We start from the raw sequence: 25,387 nt of genomic DNA on the forward strand, positions 1-25,387 counted from the left end.
TTAACATATTCATGAAGTTACAAACGCAGATTTGAAAGGAAAAGGACACGACTGTTATTTCTCTCACGATAAAGTAAGCTTACAGAGGGCTATAAGTGTGGACAAGCAACGACTGTTAAAACAGCTTAGTACAATTATAATTGCGCAAATTCCATAAAATGTTTGCCATTAGATATTATTTCATTGTTGTCAGCTTTTGGTGTAAGCTCAAATTTATGCAGACGCGACCCATTTCCATTACAAACGGTATATCCTAGCACTATTTAGGTTGCTTGCAAGATAGATATTACTGCTGTTTCTTGCGTGATGCTTGGCCTAAACAAATCATTTTCGTTGTGAGCTTTTGAGCTTGTTTTTCATTTAACTTATATTATAAAATGGATATCTTTTTTATTATAAAGAAAAGATGGGTAGTAGGAATCAGGTTAATGATAGTAAAATATATTTGATAACTCACAAAAGGCAAACAAGAAGTGTTGCTTGCTTTTAGGCGGACTGTACCAATTTGCTGTGGAAGTATGTTTGTATGTACTATCCATATGTATAAATGTATTGTAAGTGTCTGCTTGACTTTGAGGCTATTCATAAACTGGCCAAGCTCGTTTACTAGGTCAATGTACTGGCAAGCACGTGACTGGCAATTGCAAGCACCTACACAGCAACACACACACTTACCCACACTTACATATGTACATTTGCACGTCCTTGTGCGTCATTTCAAGTGACTTGGAGGTTTGAAATAGTCAGCGTTAGCACATTGCAGTCTCACGCCCACTTTTCTGCCAAGCATTGTTGACACACCTATAGACGCTACTTTGACCTCTTCCACATCGCCTCACCGATCCACCATGGTACATATGTATGTATGTACGTATGCCAAGTTGGTTGTTCACTTGCTCTCCTCTTGCCCACCCACTCACTGACTGCAGTACATTGACAGCAAGCAGGCAGCCTGCCAAGCGCACAATTGCGACAATTTAAAGCTGCCCGTCAGGAGCTCGACATTCCATTCCCTCTTCTCCTTTAACCCCACCGGGTGGCTTCCGGCTTGGTATTCATGCCTTTTGGCTATTTGTCAAAAAGTTTGCTTTTCATTTTATTTTTTCTTTGACTTGTGCATATTTGTATATAGATTTAAATGGGTGTTGGCCAGTTGAGTGAAGTTAAGCGTTGTTCAAGTGTTGTCTGCTTGTTGAAAAGGTTCTGTCAACTTGAAGTCTCTCTAAATAAAAGCCAGTGAGGATTTGCACCTCGATTTGGTATACATTAACAAATATAAATAGTATTGCCTTAATAATGTATTGTAAATATTCGTATGTGGACATTTCTTCAAGTTTGATTACTTGTAGCACCTTAATTTGCACCCTTAATTTGCATCTAGTAGCTGCGTCCATTTTCTAGCACACTTCTTGAGGCGTTCAGTTAACAGTGCAGCATATGCAACGATAGTGCTTTTAACAACAGTTCTTCACTTTACATAGCTCCTCTCTTCTGTAAGCTTTGCTTTTTGTCAAGGCACAAAGAAGCTAGAAGGTATAGCATTGTGTCGGACCGTTATTCGGTGTTGTTTTCGTATGACGTCATAATATGCTGCATGGTGTATCTGTCGTTCACTCAAAAGTACATACATATGTCGCTTACGCAAAGCGTACTCGTATTCCCACGTTTCTGCGCAGTGAGAGTTAAAAAAGTTTCAGAACTTCATGCCATACTTTCTCTCTTCTTACCATGACTCGTTCGTCGGTTCAGACTATAAAAGGCAGCCATTGGCTTGTCCACAATTCAGTTTAACCGGTGCTCACGTTTTTGCAACTCTGTACAAAAGCTAGCTGGAAATCTTTGCTTCACTCTTTGGACAAATGTGAAGCTGATAAAAAATATTTCAAGTGCAACTTGTGAAAAGGAATAAGAAAATAGAGTTGTTTTGTGTGTGAAACCGTGAGCGTGGCAAAACGAAAAGCATAGCAAATGTTGTGCAGGGTTTCAAATATATAGCAACATTGTTATATTCCAAATATTAAATTTATTTATATTTAAAAAATTGTGCATTCGTGTGAAATTGAAGTTAAAATGCCAAATGCTATGGAAACTGAGAGCAGGACGAGTGAGTCCAAGAAACCATTCAAAGTAAGTAAATGAGCAATGGATTTTTTGCAGCTACAGTGTCTTTGTTTAAACAAAAGGTCAGCAACATAGCAGCGTTTTAACAAAAGGCGATGCAACGTCAGCTCCCTCTCCCCATATAGGCAATTTTTTTTGTTGGGCGTTGTGTTGCATTAGTTGTTGTTGTTATCGTTGTTGTTGCAGTGCCGCGTGCTAAGTTTCTTTCAAAATTTTACGAGAAACTGGGTGAACTTTAAGTTGCTCTCACAGGCTAGCCTACTCTCTCTAGTTCTTGCTCTCTTTTTGCCCGCTCTTGCCTTTTAAGTCAGAGCGAGCTTTTGAAAATTTTGTATATGTATGGGCGCTGTTAAGTTTTTGTTTATTGGCGAGAGTATAGGCAGCTTTTATGAGAAAGAGCGGTACAGTGGGTGTGTTTTTCATTAATGGCTTAACTGTTGTTTTTGCAAACACAAAAACTTGACATTAATGTTTTAAGAGGGTGGCTCTGAGACTTGAGCCTGTTTGTCTTTTGTATTTTGTTTGTCAGGGCTCATCATGATGTGCCTTTGTTACATGCTAATTTGTTTATCTGCAGGAAACGAGCTCTTTATGTATCTCTGTCTATCTCTTTGCAATGCATTTGTCGGGTTAATAATGCTGCCGCTTTATAGTAATATTCTTCGTGCTGGCTGTTAAAGTATAATGTTGGATTTTTAAAGGCTTAAGAACCGCCGTCGTTCAAAAAAAATAAGGAAAACAAAAACCGGAGAGCAATTTATTTAGCAACGTATTCAGCACAGCACGGCAAAAATAAATGTGTGCTCTGTTAAATATTTGTGCAGTACCGACAGGTTAGTGCGGTTTGTACTTAAAACCTTTTAAAAATTAAACTCCACATAACAAGTCCTTGCCGTCAGTTCTTGTCGACTGACTGCCTGGTTAGTCCATTAAAATGTCGTAGCCTATTATAAATATTAATACGCACAGCCGCAACGAAAATGCGCTTAAAGAGTGACAACCATACGGCCGTTATATCCATGAAATGCAATTAGGACGTCCTTTAACTGTGACATGTCAATGTAATTAACCCATGACAATGAATAATTCACTTTATATTTTGCAAAATTTAATATTCGTAGTTCGAGAGCAAGCTTAAACCTAATTTCCCCAGCGACCCAAAAGCTACGCCTATGCAATTTTTAGCAGACATGAATTTCCCAAATACGTACATACATATGTACATAAGAATAAATGTATATATGTACTTGTTGTTAGATCCACACAAACAGCGCAATTTTTATAAAAGATACATGTCCTGGGGTTACAGTTTTGAGTAGTCACGTAGGCGGCTTTATGACAGCAAGGACTGGACAGAAAGGACGCATTGCTTGTGCCGTCCAGGAATTTGGCCTGTGATTCCTCTGCGAAGTAGACAGGTGTCAGTTGGGGGTAAATTGGTCGATTATAATTGTACATCACCAGTGTACGTCCTTTGTGTCTTTAACAAACAAACCAATGAACACTGCGAAAATGTTAGCAAAAATATTATGATACCCGCACACTTATATACTTATTTATAATTTAATATGTTTTGTTGAAAGTTGCTGCCAAACCCCAATAAATCAGGAATATGAAAACTTTTATAAAAATCGGCATAAGCAGTAACTTTTGTAATCTTTCTTAGAATACAAAAATCAAGCTCGAAGTTAATCTGATTTAAAATTCATACATTTATACCCATTTGGAGTTGAACCTTCTGAGCGCTCATTTGCACTGTGAAAGAAAAATTGCAGATTTCTACCCCTTACTATGCATTAATTCCAAATTTAGTTGGTGGCAATTTTTAAATAGAAAATATAAATTATATGGAAGTACACTATTATACAATCGTTTACAACAACAATTTGCAATAAAATTTCGAATAATTTTTAATTTGCAACTGTCATAAAGTAAGATTTATTATATTTTTAATGAAAAAGGCCATAAAGTTAAAGTTAAATACATATTACTGTTATCTTTTTTCTAATATTGTTTTTACAAAAGTTGTGAAAATAATACGAACATACCAGAAAGGATGAAATAGATGCGCGTTTGTTGTTATTTTTGTAGGAAAACCTTAACAAATATGCTTTAAGCTGAATCCAAAAACAAAACATCGCCTGTCCCAAAGTATGCGAAGTTGTTGGCGAAAGTTTTTTTATTGTTGAAAAGTTTTCATTTCACGATTAATTTTTGGCGCAATTTTGATAGTTTGGCGCAAAATGTTGCCTTCAAAACTTTTTAAGACAATTTGTGCTAAAGGCTAGCTCGGCATTTTTCTTCACGATTTCACTGAGCGTTAGTTGGATTGGTGGGTGTTCTTTGTTCTTAGCCGTCCAGTAAATTTATTCGGCCCTCGTTGGCTTGTAGTTGGGCAGGCAGTTGGTCCTTAGCGGCATTTTGTGAAGAGCGCCGTTCGGTTAAAGGATGTAACGGGTTACGTATATAATCCAGGCTAGATGGTGGGCATAGGAGAGAGCGCACGCGAAATTTTTCCGGCTCTGGCTCGTCGGCAAGTGGGGTGGTGATCTTGCTTCTCGCCTATGGTTTGCCTATACATATATATTTCTTTAAAAAAAAGATGCGTGCAGACAAGCGGAAAAGTTGCGGTAATACACACACAGGATAGTAAGAGGGAAAACAAACATAAAACGAAAATTGCGACCCTCAGGTGTTAATGAGGTGAACTGCGACCCTCATGTGTTAATGAGGTGAACTGCGACCCTCAGGTGTTAATGAGGTGAACTGCCCTCCCTACCATGGTCATTCCTTACCAAAAAAAATAAAGACTAACTATTAGAATGACCCCTATAATTTCCGGGAGACCTACAGGGGCGGCATGACTAGCATTGATCAAAAGAAGTTAAGTTAAAACATTATAAAATATAATTTATTCACTAAAAAACGAACGTGGAAAAATATGAAGTGCATGACAACCAATTATAAATAACAATTAAATAGGTATAATATAAATGAAATTAAATGTGTATGTATATGAATGCTTAAAATATATAGATAAAAGGTAATAAAAAAAATTAATATGAAAAATAAATAGAATTCAAAAATGATTTATAAAGGTATAACCCAAAATGAAAAATATACAATCTTATGGATTATCAAATTAGAAAAAAACTTTCGGCATGGAAACAAAATGGCAGTAGAAAAATGATGCAAGAAAAATGAATTGAATCAGTTAAGCTTAGTAATGAAACTATATGTTCTGAGTTTTGCCTCTTTAGTTGAGTTTTTTTTTTTTGTTACGTGATTCGCAAAAAAAAATAATAACAAAAAAATAATTTGCAAAAAAAATAACTTACTTGGCGTTATCCATCGCTGAAAGTACTTTCCCGATGAGACCGCTGCTGAAAAGGAAAATCTTAGATGATGGGAATACAATCCAACCATCTGTGTGGACACAAAACAGAATTTCGTTTTTTTTTCTTTTGCTGTACTCAAAAAAAACTCACTCGAAAGAAAACACTCAACAAAACATACAAAAAAAAAACGGTACTCCTCTTCCTCTTCAATATTCGAAGATACGGCCTCTCTTCGGATTTCGAGAACCAAGATAAACTAATAATTAAAATTCGGCCATGTGTTTCCCTATGCCTTCACAAAGTAAAATTAATGACATCGAACAATGTAATATAAATGGTCTGAACCAAGATTAACAGTAAAAAAAACCGTATGACTAAATAGAACTTTAAATATAAATATAATGAAAATTTAACCTATGGAGAAGTTGATTCTGGCTGGCCATTATATCGTTTTTTCCAACAAACACAAATTTAGCCACTACTGCCTTTTCCCTTTGCTCAGGGCCACACGTCTTAGCTGCACTCAACCTTTTTTTTTATTTTAACCAAACACAACAATGAAGCCGACGCGGGTAAAATTTAGCAGCGTGGATACGACGGCGCTGGTAGCTGCTTCGCGTACGATAGAAGACTGAGTTGCACTCAGGTGGGTCGGACGATCGCCTGCGGTTGTTCTGCTGCGTCGAACATAGGGTCCAAAACTTGAGTGATTTCGTCTTTTAGAATTTTAATGCTGCTGGCGGCTGCCGTTTATTGCATATGCCAATGCAATGGACTGCTCTTCGGTTTCAGAAACCCTCCAATACGATCAAGGGCTGGCATCCAGCGAAAATAGCTCAATATTATCACTGGCCTTTGTGTGGGCCTTTGTTTTATTTTTTGATTTTTTTTTTTTTATAAAACCAATCTGGATACGCTTTTTTAGCGACTTTAAAATTTTTCTTTGATTCGGATATAAAAAAAACGTTGAACTGCAATTTGCACACGTCTGATCTCGGCCAAGTATCACCAGAAAAAGAAAGCATCTGACGCCTTGGACCAGGCGGGAACCTTTTTACAGAGGCGGTAGATCAGCGAGGTGAAAGTAGCCATTTTCGGCGAAAGTGACACTTGCACCTGTTAAGCAAGGAGTTACCCTATTGACCTGCTTGCGCCTTTCCCTCATACGACCAAGAGGTGGCGCTAAGAAAAATTACGATATTCGCCTATTAAACTGATTTAACAAAACAGTTGCTGCTGCAAGCGTTACAAGGAAATGAAATAAAATGGGCTGACTATTGTAATAAGCATTCAAGTACATTTTCATTTTGCAATGCCTCTATTATTTATGCCACCGCAGAACGAGTTGCCACGTTCAACGGCCCACGTTTGCAGTTGAGGCGATAAATTTGAGCGCAACTGACGTCGTGACGTTGAATGTTACTGGTACTGGTACTGCCAGTAGAACTGCTACTGCCACTGTTGCTGGAGCTGTTGAATTTACATGCCGCCCGTTCAGCATCTAATTTATGTGCCGTTTAAATCTTAACGCTCAAGAGCCATTTACCATGTCATGCAAGTTTAATAACAGAACACACAGCTATAGCAAACACACACACACACGAGCACATACGACCAAAAATGAGCACAGTGAGGCAAATACACATATACCAAGAAATCCAATCTAAACATAAACATGGCCTTCTTCGTACTTGGGGAAACCTACATACCAAATATTCACATAATTTTATAAATGTTGGTTCATATTTCGAGGCAAAGGCCAATTTAACCTTTTTGGATGCAGCTTTGAACATTTTCTGCCATTTGTACCATTTCAGGACGTTTCTGTAAATATATTGTTGGGAATTGACGAACTCTTCATCCTTATCCGCCATTCTCTATTTTAACGAAACCAAACAAACTAAGAAGATTGAAAATATATATATATATATTTTTAAATTATACTGATATATTTTTAAGTTAAATTAAACTTATACAAATACAACTTCAACTAGGTGTTCAGTCTTAATTACAATTTAACTTATATAAATCTGTTAATAAAAAAAATTGAGAAAGAAAGAAAAGTTTAATCCACACAAAAAATCTACTGTATGGTCCTGCTATATAATTAGGAACCTTTAAGAATGTTTTGTTATGTCTCACTGTGCTCACATGCTCCCCGAGCGTTTAGTGCCCTTTGCTGGCATGCGCCGGAAAGTATGCAGCGTAAGTTGTTAGTAACTGCAGTAGCGACTACATACCTTCACAAAAAAATGAAAAAAACCAGAAAAAAATGCTGACAGGCATAACTTGTCGTCTTTGTGAAATGTAAATATTTGCGCGAGCAGAATGCGCGGCTGCCTACAAGTGCATGCCAAACTGTGTGGCAAGGCATTTGCTTGCTTGAAATGCATGAGGATTAGGTAAACATATACGAGTTTCTACTGTGGACAACTGGAGGTACATACGAGTTTGTATTCAAAGTTACTTTTTCTTTAGTCGTGTATTTAGTCAAATGCTGGCCATAAATCTCAATTAGGCGCTTGTTCCGTCGACAGCTGAAAACAACGTGACGTATGCGCAATATTTGTTCATTTGTTGCTGTACCCCCTCCATCCATTTCTTGGGTTGACTTTTGTCATTGCCTCGGGGGCATAATTACTTGCCATTTGGCTTGCAAATGACTTGAAAATTTGCTTGCGGCTTTTGTGCTTTGGTCGGAAGTGAGGGAGACACGAAGGAGTGACTGTCAAAATGCCATCGCATATTTGAAATTGTGCTAATTAGGGCTGTTGGCAATTTGATTTAGTTATGCGGGAGAAATGATGGAAACCGCTTGCAATTATTGATATTGCACAATTATTTTGAATGCCTATAGTTGCCAAATAACTAATTGGTATTCAAAATGTGTTGAAGGACTCATAGACTTGACCTTCCTCAAACCTCAAAGCCAGCGTCCGCTAACACTGCGTAGCCGAATTACCAAATTTCTTGGAAGTAATTCTATATTTAGGTGTTATTATTGGTTTTACCGAACAAAAAACTCGCTTAATATTACTAACAAGAGAGTTCCAAACAAATATATTTTACAAACTAAATACTAAGGTATGCCTGTGCTATCTTTTTACGTGATTGTGCGAATGGCATGGGCTAAATCTTTTTTTTATTTATTTATTTTACTATATTTATTATATATTCGTTTACAAGCATTCTTACCTTTGATCATTCGAACGCTTAGATAAGCTAAAGTATTTCTTGTTGGCACATATGACCAGCAAAATAGATTGACGTGGAGCAAATTTAAAGGACTTTAAGCATTAAATTAGGATTATATATCATACAGAAATTAAATTAATTGAAGTAACGTAAATAAGGACGTTCCCCATCAATTGAAATGATCAGAATAAAATATTGTACTATATATTTCGAATTCTCTTCTATTTATTTAAATAGGTTGTACAACAAAGGTGCTGCAAATGAAAGAGCTTTATTTTTTTTTTTTTAGTACTTGTATATTAGAAACATAACAGATATTATATATTTTGATACATATACTAATTATATGTTTATTGCTTTAAATAACCTAAATACTACAATTCAAATAAATGAGCAGACAGAAACATGGGTTAGTCGATATGTCTGCTTTTTGTTAGAATTGAGTTTTTAGCTTATTAAGGGCCATGCGTTTTTGAAAGTGTGTAGCTATTTCTGGTCTAAACAAAATGGCCCTTGAAGCCCGATTCTCAGCAGGTAGACCGAGAACAACCTGGAACATCTAAAGGGTGGTAACTATTTTCAGAAATTATTGCCTAAAGCGACGAGATTCTGATTCACAAACTTATTAGTTAAAATTTAATCGAGCACTGCGCCTTAATCAGCGTGTCCACTGATTTCTTCAGCATATCCTTCTCAAAATCAGTTAGAGGCAACTCCACGACTTGCGCAATACCGTCCGAGGTAAGAATGCAAGGAAGCGATAGCACCACGCTATCCTCAATGCCCATAAACCCCTGCACGTCCGTTGCCACGGACAGAATGCGGCCGCTGTTATCCTTCAGTGCCGAAATAACATCCGAAACGGTCATCCCAATGGCCCAGTTCGTATACGTTTTGATGGACGAAACGGTCGAGGCACCCTTCACCACCTGCTCGTGCACTTTGGACCACTTTTCTTTGTCAGATTCTGTGCCGATGTCCGGCATTATTCGAAGCAACGCAATGCCACCCACCATGACGCTCGACCACACGGGCACCGAACTATTTCCGTGCTCGCCAATAATGTAGCCTTCCACAGCAGATGGAGCCACGCCCAGACGCTTCGATATGAAGTACCGGAACCGCAGCGAGTCTAGATGGCAGCCGGTCGAAAGGCAGCGATGCTTTGGTAATTTCCCCAATTTTTGTATCAGCCACGTTATAACGTCTGCTGGATTCGATACTACGATGAATGTGGCATTTGGACAGTATTCCAACAAGGGCGGCATAATCTTGACTATCATATCTGTTGTCTTTTGTGCCACATCCAATCTGGATTGGTCCTTCGTCGGACGCAAACCGGTTGTGATTACCACATATTTGGAGCCAGCCATCTCTTTGCCATCCACAGTGGCTGTTATCTTTTGTGAGCCAGTGGTGCTTGATGCGTGCAAAAAATCCAGAGCCTCGGCTTTAATCCAATCTTTACGTATATCCATAAACACCAGATGATTGGTCAGGCGGCGTTGGAGTATAAATGCGCTACAAGCGATGCCCACTTGACCCACACCCACCACACTGATTTTTTCATCATGCTGCCTCTTCCCGATTTCCTTTAGGTGCTTGGTCTGGAATTTGGTGGGGGGTGGTGGGCATTCATCACTAAACTCACGTTTGCAGACAAAGCGTGTCATACAGCGATGGGACCATTGAGCTAACATGCCTAAAAACGTTTTTCACAAATTTGTAGTTTATAAATTCCGAATTTTGAAGAAAATTTCAAGTGGTTCCTAAACTCTTAGTAAATAAAAGTAGCAGTAGTCCATTTTTTGCACCAACCCTCCCTGCTTTCCCTTTGGTCGCCATGAGTGTCCTAGTCCCACCCTTGCACCATAGGTGCTTGCGACAACAACATTTTGGAGATTAATGTCAAAATAATCTTCATAATTAATGATCCAAGCTCGATTTTGTGGGGTGAACTCACGTGCTTGCCACAACATACAAGAAATGAAAATATCCATATCCAAAAACTAAAGTTCAGAGAGTGTACGTCGAAATTACGAGCTATTTTTTATTTAAATTTTTGTTCATCTTAATCGATATTTGAATGTCTTTTAAGAAATGCAAAATGAATGTGGAAATGTACGAATATTTCTTTTAGTAAATATAGATAGATAATAATAAAATGCGAGCTCTAGCACTATGTATATACATTAGAGTCGTACTCTGCTCCAAAAATTAAATCAGAAATTAAATTGAAAAAAGCTGCCCCGATAACTCACTATCTTCATAGGTTAGGCTTTCATAATGGTTAATTGTGAGCGATCCTTTGCCTAAAGCTCGCTAAAAAAGTAACTCAAATCCTTAGTTCTGTACATAATTTTCAATGCCTTGGATTGAACCTAATGATGATGCTTTGAACAGCTCTTTGGCCAAATTCCGTTTTAATACAATTTCTTAAACATCCAGCAATCGTTGGTTGTTAGCCTGTAATTGAATTTATAATTAGTTTTAATAATTAATTAATTATATTCAATTAGGATTTGACTAAACGAATAATTAATTTACGATTTTGGAAGTACTACTTATAATATATGTGAATTACCAGCCACACTGGACCTTGTAATAGACAGATGGGGAGACAATGAATGGTCAGAATTTGGAAAGCTAAATAAAACTGAAATAATTAATAAGTATGACTTGTGTTATTTTAATTTAATTTTAATGTACTATTTTCATTAATTCTTTAAGCTTCAAGACGGCTCTCGTTCCTAAACACATTCCAGACGTTTTAATGTTTTATTAATGATTAATGATTAATGTTGAATAATAGATTTCAGTAGCGGAAGATTTGGCCTCACTGTTGGAAAAGGACTTCAGCTTCTGTTGGATGTTTTGCTTAAGACCTTTACTTACTAAAGTTAGAGAGATTTGGAGTTAGAGAGATGTTTTGTATGCCAACATGACCAAAGGCTCTGTCATTTAATTTGCTCTTGTTGCTGTTGTTTTAATCTATTATTCATTCAGTGTGTATCGAAGGAAAACTTCCGCTTTGTTTGTTTTTATTTCGGTGCCATCTGTAGCTGGTGCTATTTTTTTTATCCTTTCCTTCTTTATGTGCAGGTCAAGGACGTGACGCGCAACATTAAAAAAGCCGTGTGCGCTGCCACTCTGGAAGAGATACGCGCCAAGGTGGCGGAAAAATTTGACAAATGCGAACAACAGCCCACGATACATTTGGACTCCGATGGCACAGAAATTGATGATGAGGAATACTTTCGCACGCTCGATGAGAACACAGAGCTGGTGGCAGTTTTTGCCGGCGAGCATTGGATAGATGTAAGTGGCAGTGGGATGGTGGGGCAGACAAACACATGCGGCTGCTAAAACAATTTGACAAGGATTGCAAAGTTTTGACAGCATATGCCAGCTTCATGTCTAAACTTTTGTGCCGTCAAAAGTTGTGGAATTCAATTTTTGTTCGTCCCAACTTTTTCCACTTGCATTTCATAATCTGTGATGTGTCTAATTAATTTTAATTCGCGCTGTACTATACATACTATATATAGCACACACTTTTCATAAAAGCTTTTGTGTTGCTCGGTGTTGTCTTAATTAGGCAAATTTGTTTAGCAACGAGTGGGAAAACTCAATTTCGGTTTTAAACTTGGGCCAAACAAAACTTGAACTTCATGTGGGCAAAGAACTTGTCAATGACGACAAAGAACACTTTTACATTCTTCACGTGGGCAGCATCTGAGACTGAAATGCAATCTGATATAACTCTATATTCATAAATGTATTCATAGCCCACGCATTACGTGACCATAACAACGCAGCGGGCCACAGCAAATGGTACCGGGGCCTGCAATGGGGAGAATGGCGGCGACACCATCGATGCCAACCACTCGGAATCGGCGCGTATTCAACAGCTTGTGGGCCAGTTGCAGAATAATCTCTGTAATGTGTCGGTGATGAATGATGCAGACTTGGACTCACTATCGAATATGGATCCCAACTCGTTGGTGGATATAACAGGCAAGGAGTTTATGGAACAGCTTAAGGACGCGGGCAGGTAAGAACTAGGAACAAAAAAATCAGCGCAAATTATAGAGAGTTATTGCATATACTATACATAAATATAACATTTATATAAATGGGGTAGAATGCATTAGAGCAGCTTTTATACTCTGCACCTGAAAGGTACTGATCAGCATGACAAGACGAGTTGATGTAGCTCTGTGTGTCCGTTTGTCCGTAAGAACACCTAAATATTAGAAGTTATAAGAGCTAGATGTGCTTTATATGAGTAGCTTTGAAACAATGCTTGTGAATCGAATCACATGAATGTTCTTTCATTAAGTAAAGTTCGTATATCTTGTATATATCTATATTGTATCTTCATCCTGACAGACCACTGTGCGCCAAACGCAATGCCGAGGATCGTCTCAATCTTTTGAAGCTACTCAAAGCTGGAGCCATTTTCTGCTCTGAGCGCTATCCCGAAGATGCCGAGGCCATAGATCGTGAAATTGGCCGTCAACTAAATGAAGCGGAACACGCCCAGACCACAACAACTACAAATGCGAGCAATGCACGTACCATTGAGGTGGTGCAATGTGACAATCAGAACACAACGATAACCATAACTGTGGCCGATGCAAGCAGCAGCAACACCGCCAGTCCCACCACCATCTGCACCGCTACCATGGACAATACCAACAATCCCAAAGTTGCCAATGACGCTGCTAATGCGGCCAATGCGGCCAACGCCAATGGCGACATCTGACTGCCCATTTTGGGCAGACTTCGATGAATCCTAGCAGCCCCCGGAAAGGCGCCCAACTAAGGTGGAAGGACCAGCACACTTGGCAAACTCGATCAAAAACGAATTGTAATCAAAGCAAATTTAAATCAGTCCTGCAACATTGGGTTAACATACAAGTATTTGTAGCATGTAATTAGGCGTCATGCAACAACAAATAAAACATAAACTAAAACAAAATTGCTTCGTAGCTAGTAAGAGCAAATGAAAGTTAACGGAATCATTAGCATTAAATCGACCTAGAGAAAGAATATTAATTAATGATAATAAAAGAAAACAAACACAACTGCCTCCATGTTTACACACAATTGCACTTTTTTGCTGCATACTCTAAGGCGAATGCGGTTAGCCCGCCCAAGCCCATAAGAACCATTTGGCAAATGTTACGTAGCTATATAAATACTTAGTGCAGTTTGAATTTGAAATACGCAAAGAAAACAGAAAGAATTTATGGAGAAATTGAGGCGAGCAGTTAAGCCCTGAAGCTTCTGTTTGAGAGCAGATTTTTTGCTTTACTGCAATGATTTTAATGTGGGATATAAAAATAAAATTAAATAAAATTAAATTGCAACAATTAATGCAATAACAGCAATGTTCAATGCATTATTGAAGAGACATTTAATATCATATACTTGTAGTATACAAATAGTAGACATTCATTCATAAATGCAAAGCAATGCAAATATACATGAATAATTCAATTCTCGACACACTGGCCGTGAATGGACATGTCTCATCACTTATTCACTTATTCACACAAAATATATTTCTTGAATAATTTTTGGTTTTTGTTTGTTTGCCCATTGTTTTCTTTTTATTCCGGACCCATGGATGTACTATTGTGAGTACTAGGTGTGAGTTTTCAAAGCATACATTTAACAGAGCTGGTTATGAGCTCCTTTTTCGATTGCAATTCAAGGCTCTGTTACACAAACAAAGTGTATATAATTATGCTTGGGGAAATGGTAAGATTTCCAATGCATATCGACAGATAACGGCATAAAGACAATTATCTACTATAACATAACGCGGAGTAATTGCTTTTGTTTCTGGTTCGACTCTGGTTTTAGTAATTTTGTTTTATTCAAATTGTTTAAAATTGATTCTATTGGCAATATTTTCGCTTTAATATTGACAGCATTTATCACCATTTGCTTTGTATATATATTATATTCTTGAAATTGATTGTTTTTATGTTTTTCAGGATTTGTTGTCATTCATGCACCAGTTCTTCTTAATTTTTTATTGAATCTCTTAATTGAGATATATCATGTTTCGCTCTGACAAATAGGTTAATTATATTGATTATCAAATCAAATACATATATACATTAAATTGTTTAAAGGCTAATGTCATTTAAAATGTCATTTGTTAAAGCCAATTGAGACTGACTGACTGTATTTATGTGAAAACGATTATTTGACGAAGGGCGGCAATGGTTTGTTGGAAAATGAATTGTCATTGATCTAAACGTGAAGAATTTAAATCAATACTCGTAATATTAGTAAAGATAAACAATAAATGCAACAACACCAAAATAGAAAAAGCAATAACACAACAAGAGCACAGAAAACAAATTTGAAATCCAAACAAAATTAAATTAAATTAAAATAAGCAGCATCAAGAAAGAAACAAACACACACACACAAAAAGCGAGACAACAATGAATGTATTAACAATATACACAGAGCAAAACAATACAATTAAATTAATAAACATATTAAAAAGTTAGGTGTGTTCATTTGGGCGGAGCGGCCTAAAAGTTTGTTGAACTGAGAGTTCCGAGTGTGTATATATTTGTGTGCTTGTGTATACAATAAATGTGCAACAGGGCGTATGAACTTGCTTTCTGTTGTTGCCTTTTGGCTGCTCTCTCTCTCTCTCTCTCTCTCTCTCTCTCTCTCTCTCTCTCTCTCTCTCTTTCGTTCTGAAGGCGCTGCTCAAAGAGAGTCCAGGGTAAGAGTAAAAGCTGCGCCTTGACTTTGTCTTATGCAGTTAATTGCATCAAGCACACTGTGTAGAACAAATTGCGTTGCCTTCCAGCCTGCCTGCCTGCTGCCTGCCTGCCTGTTAGCCTGTCGTGACGTCACAGCGTTGTGACGTGCGCAATTGCTGACTGTCCTACTAACACACTTAGAATTGTGGAGCAGCTGAGATGCAATATTTGACCTGAATTCCTGACGATGTTGTAAAATTTGAGAAAATGGGGTGATGGATGGGCAGGGTTTTGGTGGGTCGGCGGTGTTTAAAAAAATTAAAGCTATTTGATTTTTACCCCAGACAAGAGAAGCATTTGTTGGAAGCGTAATTAATGAGAAACCTTTCTTACTTTCTTGCTGTATTGCGCCATCAGTTCAGTTAAATGGGTTTCTAATTTCCCTTTGGAATTGGTTTCGAGCCAGCAATGGTACTGCTGTTCTTGTCCTTGACAAAAACATGAACCCAAGGCTCGGCGCAAGGCAACCTTTGATGACCGATGAGGCTACACGTGCATTAAAAAATATACCTTAAATGTGTGTGTGCACTTGCTTGAAGGTAGTACGAGTTTGCTGCTCTCTGGATGAACTCGAATATCGTTTGTAAATGGAGAGCAGGTGAAAGAAGATTAAAGAAAATATGAATAGGTACAAATTTTGACTGACAAAATTATTTAATTTGAAATTAAAATGTTTGAAAATCATATGTTTTTCTTTAATCTTCTTTATTTAAGATCTGTCCTAGGTTGGACAATTATTAAATTTAATGATAACTTTGACATTTTTGTAATCATGCTCTTCTTGTCATGATTGTTGCGGCCTGATTCGCACCGAGTACCTACTCAAGGAACGAAATCACAATTGCTAACTCATTAATTGTGTCGTGAGTTACTGATAATAAGCATTTGTTTCTGCACTTCACTAAAGCAGGCTAGTTACTTTTCTGAGGCTGTGTGTTTTAAAAACAATCTGTAAATTATGGTGTTATATGAGGTTGTACTGCTGAAAAATTATTCTTCCACTCTTCCATTGATTCATTCTGATCCAATTGCCCCTATTGTTGAAAGAGGAATCTTGGGAGCAACACGATGGTAGATGATTCCCTTCCAGTTCCAGAAAATGCCCAGAAAATCGTTCCCGGCTGTTAGTTAATTGTGCGGTTTGCGCTGCTTCGTTAAGCTTTGATAAGAATTATTTAAGAAATGGTTCGCTTTCATACCGATTGGTCAACGATTTGCATTTATCTTACGATTATTATTCATAGCGCATACTATTTTATTCTAAATAAATTTGATTTAAAGACTTTATTTCCATTAGTATGTAGTATTTTGTAGAGCTTAGGATTCACTACAATTTTAAAAGTGTAATTTTATTCAGTTTCCCTTATTATGGCTTGCTTGTTGCGCATGTAGACTTTGCAAACACTCTTAGCTCTGCACAAATACTTATAGATGAAGAAATGTCAAATAGCAAAAAGCGACTATTTACTTGGGTGAGTGAGTCAACAACATACTTGTATCGAATATAGCCCGCCGCTTCACCCACGTCCATATAAACACAAATAAAACTCGACTGCTAACGAGTCGCATTGCTTAGAAAACAGGCGTAATTTCGTACAATTTCTCTGTGAGCACGGTGCTTATCCTTCTTATGTTTTTCACTTAGCGTAGAATTTCTTTTCGCAGCTTTTTCAATAAACAAATGTCAAGGGTATAGTACAGTGCTGGTGTGGAGCATGGGGCGCGGATACGCGGGCAATGTGTGGGCGCGGATGTGTTGCATATAAACAACGAATTCCCGCTGCTATTGATGCCACAATGGCCATTGCTAATACGCCCCGTGGCACAAACACATGCCTGACAAGGCGACGAAAACAACGGAAGCCGCTCGTCTTTTATTTTTACTTGGTATGAATGCCTGTGTGTGTGAGTGTGTGTGTGTGTGCTTATACGCCTCATAACGCTGCCAAAGGCTATCCTGTGGCAACAATAACAACAACAGTAGCTAGTCGTTGTTGCTTTCTGCGCTTAGATTGCCTCGCTCTCCAAGCCCTATTGCTATGTATGTATGTATGTATGTATGTAAGTGTGTGCATTTGTTTATGTGTGTTCGTAGGTGCGTGGGTGTGTTAGAGTAGCCCTGTTTGTTTAGCGCCACTGATTTGTTTGCGCATTTATGTGCCCACACATGCACAAATACAAATAAGAACTGTGGCCAGACTAGCTCAAATAGTAGAACTAGCTCTTATTTTATGAAATGCTATGATGCGTATAATTTCGATTTAATGAATCTTCAGAGCTTCGAATGAATAAGCAAATAAGTTAAAAAGAATTCAAAAAATGTGCATTCTTATATCAGATTTCCGTTCTATACCTTTACCGAATCATAGTTTTAGCCATTTTGTCTGTAAACTGAGAGGTGATTAAAAAATAAAGTTACTAAGGATAGGAGGGGGATAGAAGAACTTGCTGTCCGCATTTTGCGACTTCTGCGAACACATATCCACTATTCCAGTACAAAATATTGATTTCTTTTATTTTTTTGAGTAGAGAGTGCAATTTTGATTTCGTATCTGTGAACTAGTTTTTTTTTGCAGATTCAACACAGTTTTATGAGCTGCCTTGATAGACATCTGTGTCTGCTTAAATATATTAGCTATGCCCACTGCAATTTGTTGGTGTGAGGTATAAGAGGATGGTGTTTCTCAAAAAGTCTATAAATACGTCGACATATGTGTGCCTAGACTGCGTTGTCAGCACATAACAAATTTACAAGTAAACGAAATAAAGGAAGATAAAAAGGAATCAAATGAAATTAACAGTTTGTCTCGTCATAACGCTGCTGTGGCAAGTGAGTGCGCTAAACTGTCTAGATTAAAAGTGAGCTCATTAGCTTACCATTCCTTTACAGCTTTCCAACCACACCCAAGCGGAGGAGGCGTTCACATTAAAGCCCTGTTTTGCGCATTGCATGAAGCAGGACAGCAGTAACAATATTAGTCCCAAGATGAGCAGCGCGCAGAAGGAGAAAAGTAAACAGTGCCATTACTATGAGCAGGAAATTAACTGTTCGTTGCATTGCTTTTTTAGTAAGGATGCAGGGAAGTGAGACTCTACGTCATACAGCCAGGCACAGTTGGCTTTAAGTTTTCGTGAATGGAAACTTTTCCACTTCCTCTATAATGCTGGGGCGAACTTGGAAAAGATTAAATACCTTTACTATTTAGATCCACAGCGCCTTGGAGCTCAAATTTGATGTGAAGTAACCAAAATGACTTTCAAATTGAATAAAAATTAGTGATAAATTTGTAATTAGAACAGCAGTTTGGACAACAAATAAATATTTGAATCATTCATTGCATATAAACTGAATTTCGTTGGAGGATTAATGAAGATTGTCTAGTATATTTACACTCCCTATTCTCTCTAGGGTAATAGCATTCCCCCCAAAAAAATGCTATTTATTTAAATTTTTATCAAGCAAACTTGGAATGTAGACGCTTATCCCTAGGCAACACTCAAGCTCTTCTAATTTCCAGGTACGTAGTATTGTCTTAATATTCTTTCGCTAATAACTTATTATATTCTGTACCCGATTGATAAGATGGTTTTATTATGTAAGCTCTGAGGAAGCATAGAAGAATCCATTAAGTGTATTTATATTAGAGGGATTAATACATTGGCTGAACAGTTTATAGCTGTCTTGTTCTTATTTTAAAGTTTATTGATGAGAACTGAATTTAGGATTTATGACAAATTTAAATGCAATTAATTAATGTTGCTATTTTGATTCTATTTTTTGAATGGTTATAATCACATTACATGTCCCGGTTTTGGAAAACGAGGAATTCAATCAGGCATGTTGTGTGTTTGCGTATTGAAGAATACGAATGAATACAAACAACGAGCAGAAAAACGAATATTAAATTATGGGTCGTTTTTATTTTGAAAGCATTTGCCGCAACATATTTACAATTAAATGAAATGACATGCAAATTGCGTTTGCTGATGGCAAATAAATATAAATATGTACCTGAGCGAGCGGTATGCATTAAAAATATGCAATTAAATGATATTGTAATTAAATTTTATTCAAAATAAAACCTGCAAATTGCAAACAGTTGGCATAGTTGAAACGAAATTGTGGCAAATGCGCATAAGCCCCATAAGAGGGAGAACATGTTATATATGTATGTTTACGCAAATGTATGTAAGGCTTTGGCATTTCGACAGCACATACCTAAATGAAACCGTGAAAAATGCACAGCTACGTATACATACATACTTGTATGTAGGTATGTATGTCCGCCACATACACTATACTGGATGTTTGTGTAGATATGTATTTCAATTTAATTAAAACGTTGCCAGTTTATTGAAAATAACTTTTTTACTCGCTAGCACACGCTGAGCCAATGTCTATAAGCCATGCAGCAAATAAGCGGAAAATTTGTGTGCTATTTGAGCGGTTTATTGCCTTTGTTGTTGTTGGGAAAACTGCATGCTATTTGACAAGTTCAAAAGTGCAACAAATACAAAACCCGAAATGTTAAAGTTTAAACGAACAGTTTAAGTGTGGCTGGCCACAGAATATGTGTTTGTGACTCTGCCAAAAAGGCCACCGTGTCTGGATCGCGGCCATAGGGGTATGAGTAGAAGTGTGCGTCGGTCACAACAATTAATCATCCCAGCAGGCGTCTGCTTTGACCTTTTTGGACCTGCGACATCTGTGCGCACATGGAAGCCGTCGACATGTGAAGCTAATTAATCTGTAAGTGAACTAACGAAGGTCGTGCGGTGTAATTTTACATGACTGGCGATGATGATGTCGACGCCGATGACGTTGATGATGTCTGTGCTAGAGGTGGACTCGCCCTCCTCTTGGCTAGTAAGAGAAACCAAGCTACAAAAGACTAGAAGTCCAAGAAAAATGAATTTTTTGGGAGAAACAGATAGTTAGTCCACAGGACTAGCTTTATATGTTTCTGTGTTACTTTTCTACAATCATGCAACATTTTTCTAATTTCATTTAGTTTAGTAAGTATATTAAGGCCTTTATGTAATTGATGTACAAGTATTGAAATTGACGGGTAAATACTTTTAGAAATACCAATGAATTTGGGATTAGGGGGAATGGGATTGCATAATGCAATCTGCCACTTTTCCTTTTAGATGTAACATACAAAAGTAATGAAAGAAATTATTACATGTTGGTTCAAAATTGTTGAAGTTAAACTTTTTATGTTAGGGTCTTGAATGCTGGATCGTCAAACTTTTCTGTGACATGGTAGCAGGCACATACATGAACAGCAAATAGACCAGCTGGCGAAATTAAAATTATTTCTGTAACCAAAACTCAGCTGTATGAAGATGAAGATGCGTGTATCTTGGCGTTCACATGTTGGTTCAAACACATTCCCGCATGATTGCTGCACAGTTTTCCAGAAATATTTGTAAAGCGAAGTGTTTATTTTTTTTGTCGGATTTTTAGGGGATTTTTGACTATTAAAATTTACAGTAGCCAGTTATTGATGTATAACTAAGGCTCCCCTCATACAAAAAGAAAAAAAAATAATTCAAATAATTTAACACTGTATCAATAATATAAAATTTAATGCTGTGCATTTCTGTTGCACACATTGCATCACACAATAGGATTTCCATCTCTAGTCCGCCGCTTGGTGCAAAATGTGCAACTGGCTGTGGCCTAGACGTGTGGAGTATTCACCTTGATGTCGGCCCAGTGCCGCACGATGCATAAATTTCAATTTGTAACGCGTCGTCAGCGTCGGGCTATTGCATTGCATTTAAATGGGAGCATTTATCAAAAATTTGCTCGCGCCATGCCTGACTGCGCAATTAGACAATGTTGAAGACGAGGCTGTGCGCTCGGGCCATAACCTTCGTGCATTTAAATTATGGACTGTTGGTTGTGCCACAAGGAAGTTAACGCGGAAATGTCTGCCTGCCGGCCGTATATGTAAATATGCAAAACGGACTCCCGTCTAGCTGAATTATGCATAGAGTGTTGTCTGCTTTCGGGGCTCCCATCAATATTGCATATTGTTGGCAGACTTATTGTGTGCATTAACATTCAGGCTGTAAGCTTCAAACGGCATTTACTGGCAATTAGTTGGTGTGCTGTGTGCAACCTGGCGTATGCGTATTATTTCCGCCATTATGGTAATACATAGTATTTGGTTAAATTTATGCAGAAATCACATGCTTTTGTTTGGATAATCTGTCCCTTCCACTGTTCTTTAGGTAATAACTTGTTGGCTTCAGCCCTATACAGACTAGTAGAAGCAGTTATTATACTAATAAAATTGTATCCACAACAAGCGAATCGTTATCTCGTATAATTGTAACTGATTGTTAATGCTTTAGAGAAAAAGACTTTCAACGGTTGAATCCAAAGACTGAAGTTTATAAACAATATATTTTACATTTACTTTCTCTTTCTTTATTTCCCTTTATATTACTATAAAATGACTATAAATATGAAACAATTTCAAGATTGTTGAAGATGTATATGTACAAGTATAAGCTAGTTTCTCTACTTTTCTACGATATACTATTTTATAAATAAGCTTTACCCTCAAAATTTTCCATAGTACGGCAGAAAGTTTTTAGACCAATTGCCTTGAATTTATTTGCATATTTTAGCTCATAGTCATTTATCTTGAGCATTAATCTAAACGAAAACAATGCAAGTATATTTCCAATGAATATCAAACACCCTTGCTAGTTCAGAGACCTTCAGCATTCAATTTCAACTTGGACAACTTTTATTATGCAAAAGTCACGCCTGACTCGATCGAAATCGACAGCATTTGCAATAAATCCAGCCAAGCAACTCAACAAGCCAACTCTTGCACTTGTCGTGTGCACCTTTGTTTAACTTTTGAGCAATCCAAAAACTTTAATTATGTGTTTGCTAGGGACGAGAGAAACACCATCCGGCACTTGACATTAAAGCAAAGATGGGAACCTCATTATGCCAAAGTGACATTCTGCAGCTACAATTTTTTATGTTTTTTAAGTTTTTCTTTTCTTTTTTTTTTGATTTATTGCATTTAACAGTTTATTCATAAGCGAACTTTATTTTATTTCATTGCACAAAGTTTGTCCTTGCTGTGTTTTAGAACGTTGGGTTATGGCGCGCAAAGTTCATACTAAAATATTTATCCACTAAGTGCAACAATTTGCCTGCTACGCCGGAAAAGTTGCGACTTAGTTGCTCTGCTTCGTGCTGTTGCCATGTGTGTTCTTGGCACTACCTCCAAAAACTTTACCACTTTACAGGTCAGTCTATGTGGCTTGCCCAGACATAGTTTCGGGCCCATATAAAGGCGTAGGCATCTGAAATGCCTTTAACTGCTCGCATACAAGTGTATTTTCTTTGCATGTGTGCATACACACACACGTATAGTATGTATGTGTGTGTAAAAAAAAACACCTAGTTCTCTGGCCAACAATGTTAACAGAGCCTTAACAGTGGCCTAACAGCGTGCGCTCTTCAAAGCTTCTTCCACAGTCTGAGTCTGTGAGTCTGCGTTTTGTTTTTGCTTTCGTCCGTTTTCTTTTTATTTATTTTTAACTTTTGCAAAAGCAAAAAGCAAAGCCAGGATGCTGCTGTCTTGTTTAAATACAGCACGCACGGACGTCTAGAAATTTATTCGCAGTACGGCCGGCATTTGTTGCAGTTCGGCAGTGCGACTGCCTCCGCAAGTTCGGGTTAAGTGAAAGTTCGTCGTCTAAATGTAAAGGTAATCAAGTTAATGCCAAGCGTGGCTCTTTATAAGTAATTAAATAAATACAAATTATACACTAATAATAATGAAACTACAAATCGGTAATAAACACTTTAAAAAAAATGAAGTTTTACAGCTTATATGCAATATTTAATAATTTAAAATAAAAAGTGAAGTTGTAACAGTTTAAAATAAAACAATTTTTCATAAAGCATTATATATTGTACATTGAAAAAAAAAAGAATAACAGAGTTATGTAAAGGTTGCAAATTGTAAAACACAATATTCAAATTATTTACGTTAATAAAAACGTAAAAAGCGTAAAACTGCGTGACATGCCATAAAAGAAATGGTTGGAAAAAAACGAAAAATTTACCCACATTGTTACAAGTACCTACTAAGCTTTTCAATTAACGTTTAAATTTGTTTTGCTAGTCGTAAATAGCTGGAACAGCAAGAGTGAATACCCAGACGAAGAAGACAAAACAATACAGGGCTGGACACGGTCAGACGCATAAAAAATGACAGAAATTAATGCAGCCAGGCTGTAACGACGCTGGCGGCGAATATCGTAAATTAAATTGCATTCCCTTAGTCAAGCAGTTCATTGGCTATTTATGTTTACGCACTGCTTGTTTAGTTACGGTTTGAATTGGCGATTCGTCTTAGCGCCAACTGCCTATGATCGCATTTTTTTATTATTCTTGCCTTAGCAGACGAAACAAACAAATTTTCCATAATTGTTTTTATATATGTACAAAAAAAAATTATTTTCTGCAGCCGCACGGCTATCGGCCACCTATGGGTTATTTTCAGTATTGCTCAGTGGCAATATTTGCTAGTTGTCAGTGGCCCTTTCTTCAACCTTGACCTGTCAAAGGGAGATTGTCAGAAGAGGGGGTGAAGCAATTTCCGCAAAGAAAAGTTTTCTTGCGTAGCCTCGGCATCCGGATACTTTCTTTTCGCTTGAAGATCGCATGGGAGCAGGTTGTGCCCAATATACTCTGGCTGGCAAATATATGGTCATACATATAGTATAACCTATAGTCCGTTTCAAATTCGGCTGGGCCAAAGCGTTAAGCCTGCTGCAACAAATTTGGAGAATTTGCAGTAATCTTTCACTTCAATTGTGTTAGCAAAAGGAATTCTGCCTGGTGCCACTTCCGGATATCGGGTAAATTTTACTTTTTCCGTTTATTCGCATATAAAATGCAAAAGCTAATGCTATTTCTTCATTGTACATTGTTTTCGTGCAGAATTGGCACTTAATAAAAAGTCCAATCCCCATAAAGGGCATTAACCTTTGCTTATCGCTTTGATGGGCACTTGCTAGAGCGACGACTAGGAAAAGGGAAGTGCACGGGAGAAGGAGGCGTGCTAGAAACGAGATCGGCGCTTCGCTCAGGCCACTGGAACGGCGAAAAGAATCACCGCCTCAGTTGCGTGGATCATATCCGATATGACGGTCGTCGGCTTAAGCTAGGGCACCTGTTTTTTTTGTTGCGTTTCCGTGCACCGAAAAGGTGGCGAAGCCCCAGGTGGCTTTAGTGAAGAGGGCCTGCGTAAAAAAAAAAAAAAAAAAAAATTATAAAAACTATATATATGTAAAACTATACACAAATGTGGGCCCTGCAAAAACAACAAAAAAAGTGCAACCGAGAGAACTAGGCATTTATTTTTTTTCTATTCTTTCGTCTTATATTCTTTTTTTTTGGGTCGTATACGGCCTTATACTTAAATTGATCTATATCCGATGTGAGCAAAGCAGCACGGCCGGGTGTGTAGAGAGGGAAAAAAAAGAAATAAGTGAAAACCAAAGAGAAAAAAAAGAAAAGAGAAGGCAACAAAAAAAAAAGGCAAAACAACAAATAAAAACCCCTTTGACTATACGTTTCGAAATAAAATTTTATTAAGCATGGCGACAAGTGAAGGTATGAAAAGTGCATGTTTTTAAAACCAAAATTTCAACATAAAATTTTACAAACAAATTAAAAATCATAATTAATGTGCATGTAAGCAGCAACGAGCCTATGCAGAGCGCCTCAACGGAAAGATCTTTCGACGTTGGACGACAACTGTAAGTAGAACCGTTTGAATTTTATTTACTTTCATGCAGAAGAGCACGCGTACAAAAACAAAAAAAAAAAATAAATAAAACACCTGTTCATATGCGTCATATGTCTGCCTGCTGGCCATGTAA

The 25,387-nt window shown here is 37.5% G+C and overlaps 2 protein-coding genes across 2 annotated transcripts; one reads left to right on the plus strand and one right to left on the minus strand.

The window, feature by feature from the left end:
* The first annotated feature begins 1,826 nt into the window (after positions 1–1,826).
* LOC115628201 (DNA fragmentation factor subunit alpha) lies at positions 1,827–13,744 on the plus strand. The gene is made up of 4 exons (XM_030524198.1): positions 1,827–2,127; positions 11,757–11,972; positions 12,443–12,708; positions 13,047–13,744. The coding sequence occupies exons 1-4, from the start codon at positions 2,071–2,073 to the stop codon at positions 13,420–13,422; spliced, it is 915 nt and encodes a 304-aa protein (XP_030380058.1). The 5' UTR covers positions 1,827–2,070; the 3' UTR covers positions 13,423–13,744.
* Positions 9,056–10,382, minus strand: LOC115628192 (L-lactate dehydrogenase B chain-like). The gene is made up of 2 exons (XM_030524189.1): positions 9,277–10,382; positions 9,056–9,213 (listed from the first exon to the last, which is right to left on the minus strand). Exon 1 carries the CDS (start codon positions 10,352–10,354, stop codon positions 9,284–9,286), a length of 1,071 nt encoding a protein of 356 aa, XP_030380049.1. The 5' UTR covers positions 10,355–10,382; the 3' UTR covers positions 9,056–9,213; positions 9,277–9,283.
* Positions 13,745–25,387: the final 11,643 nt, after the last annotated feature.

The sequence above is a fragment of the Scaptodrosophila lebanonensis genome, unplaced genomic scaffold, assembly GCF_003285725.1.
Source record: "Scaptodrosophila lebanonensis strain 11010-0011.00,11010-0021.00 unplaced genomic scaffold, SlebRS2 tig00000001-arrow-pilon, whole genome shotgun sequence".
Classification (NCBI taxonomy): Eukaryota; Metazoa; Arthropoda; class Insecta; order Diptera; family Drosophilidae; genus Scaptodrosophila; species Scaptodrosophila lebanonensis.

Coding starts and splice junctions, on each gene's coding strand:
- LOC115628201 (XM_030524198.1), top strand. CDS start 2,071: ATGCCAAATGCTATGGAAACTGAGAGCAGGACGAGTGAGTCCAAGAAA. Junction 2,128..11,756: donor AGTCCAAGAAACCATTCAAA/GTAAGTAAATGA, acceptor CTTTATGTGCAG/GTCAAGGACGTGACGCGCAA. Junction 11,973..12,442: donor CCGGCGAGCATTGGATAGAT/GTAAGTGGCAGT, acceptor ATGTATTCATAG/CCCACGCATTACGTGACCAT.
- LOC115628192 (XM_030524189.1), bottom strand. CDS start 10,354: ATGTTAGCTCAATGGTCCCATCGCTGTATGACACGCTTTGTCTGCAAA.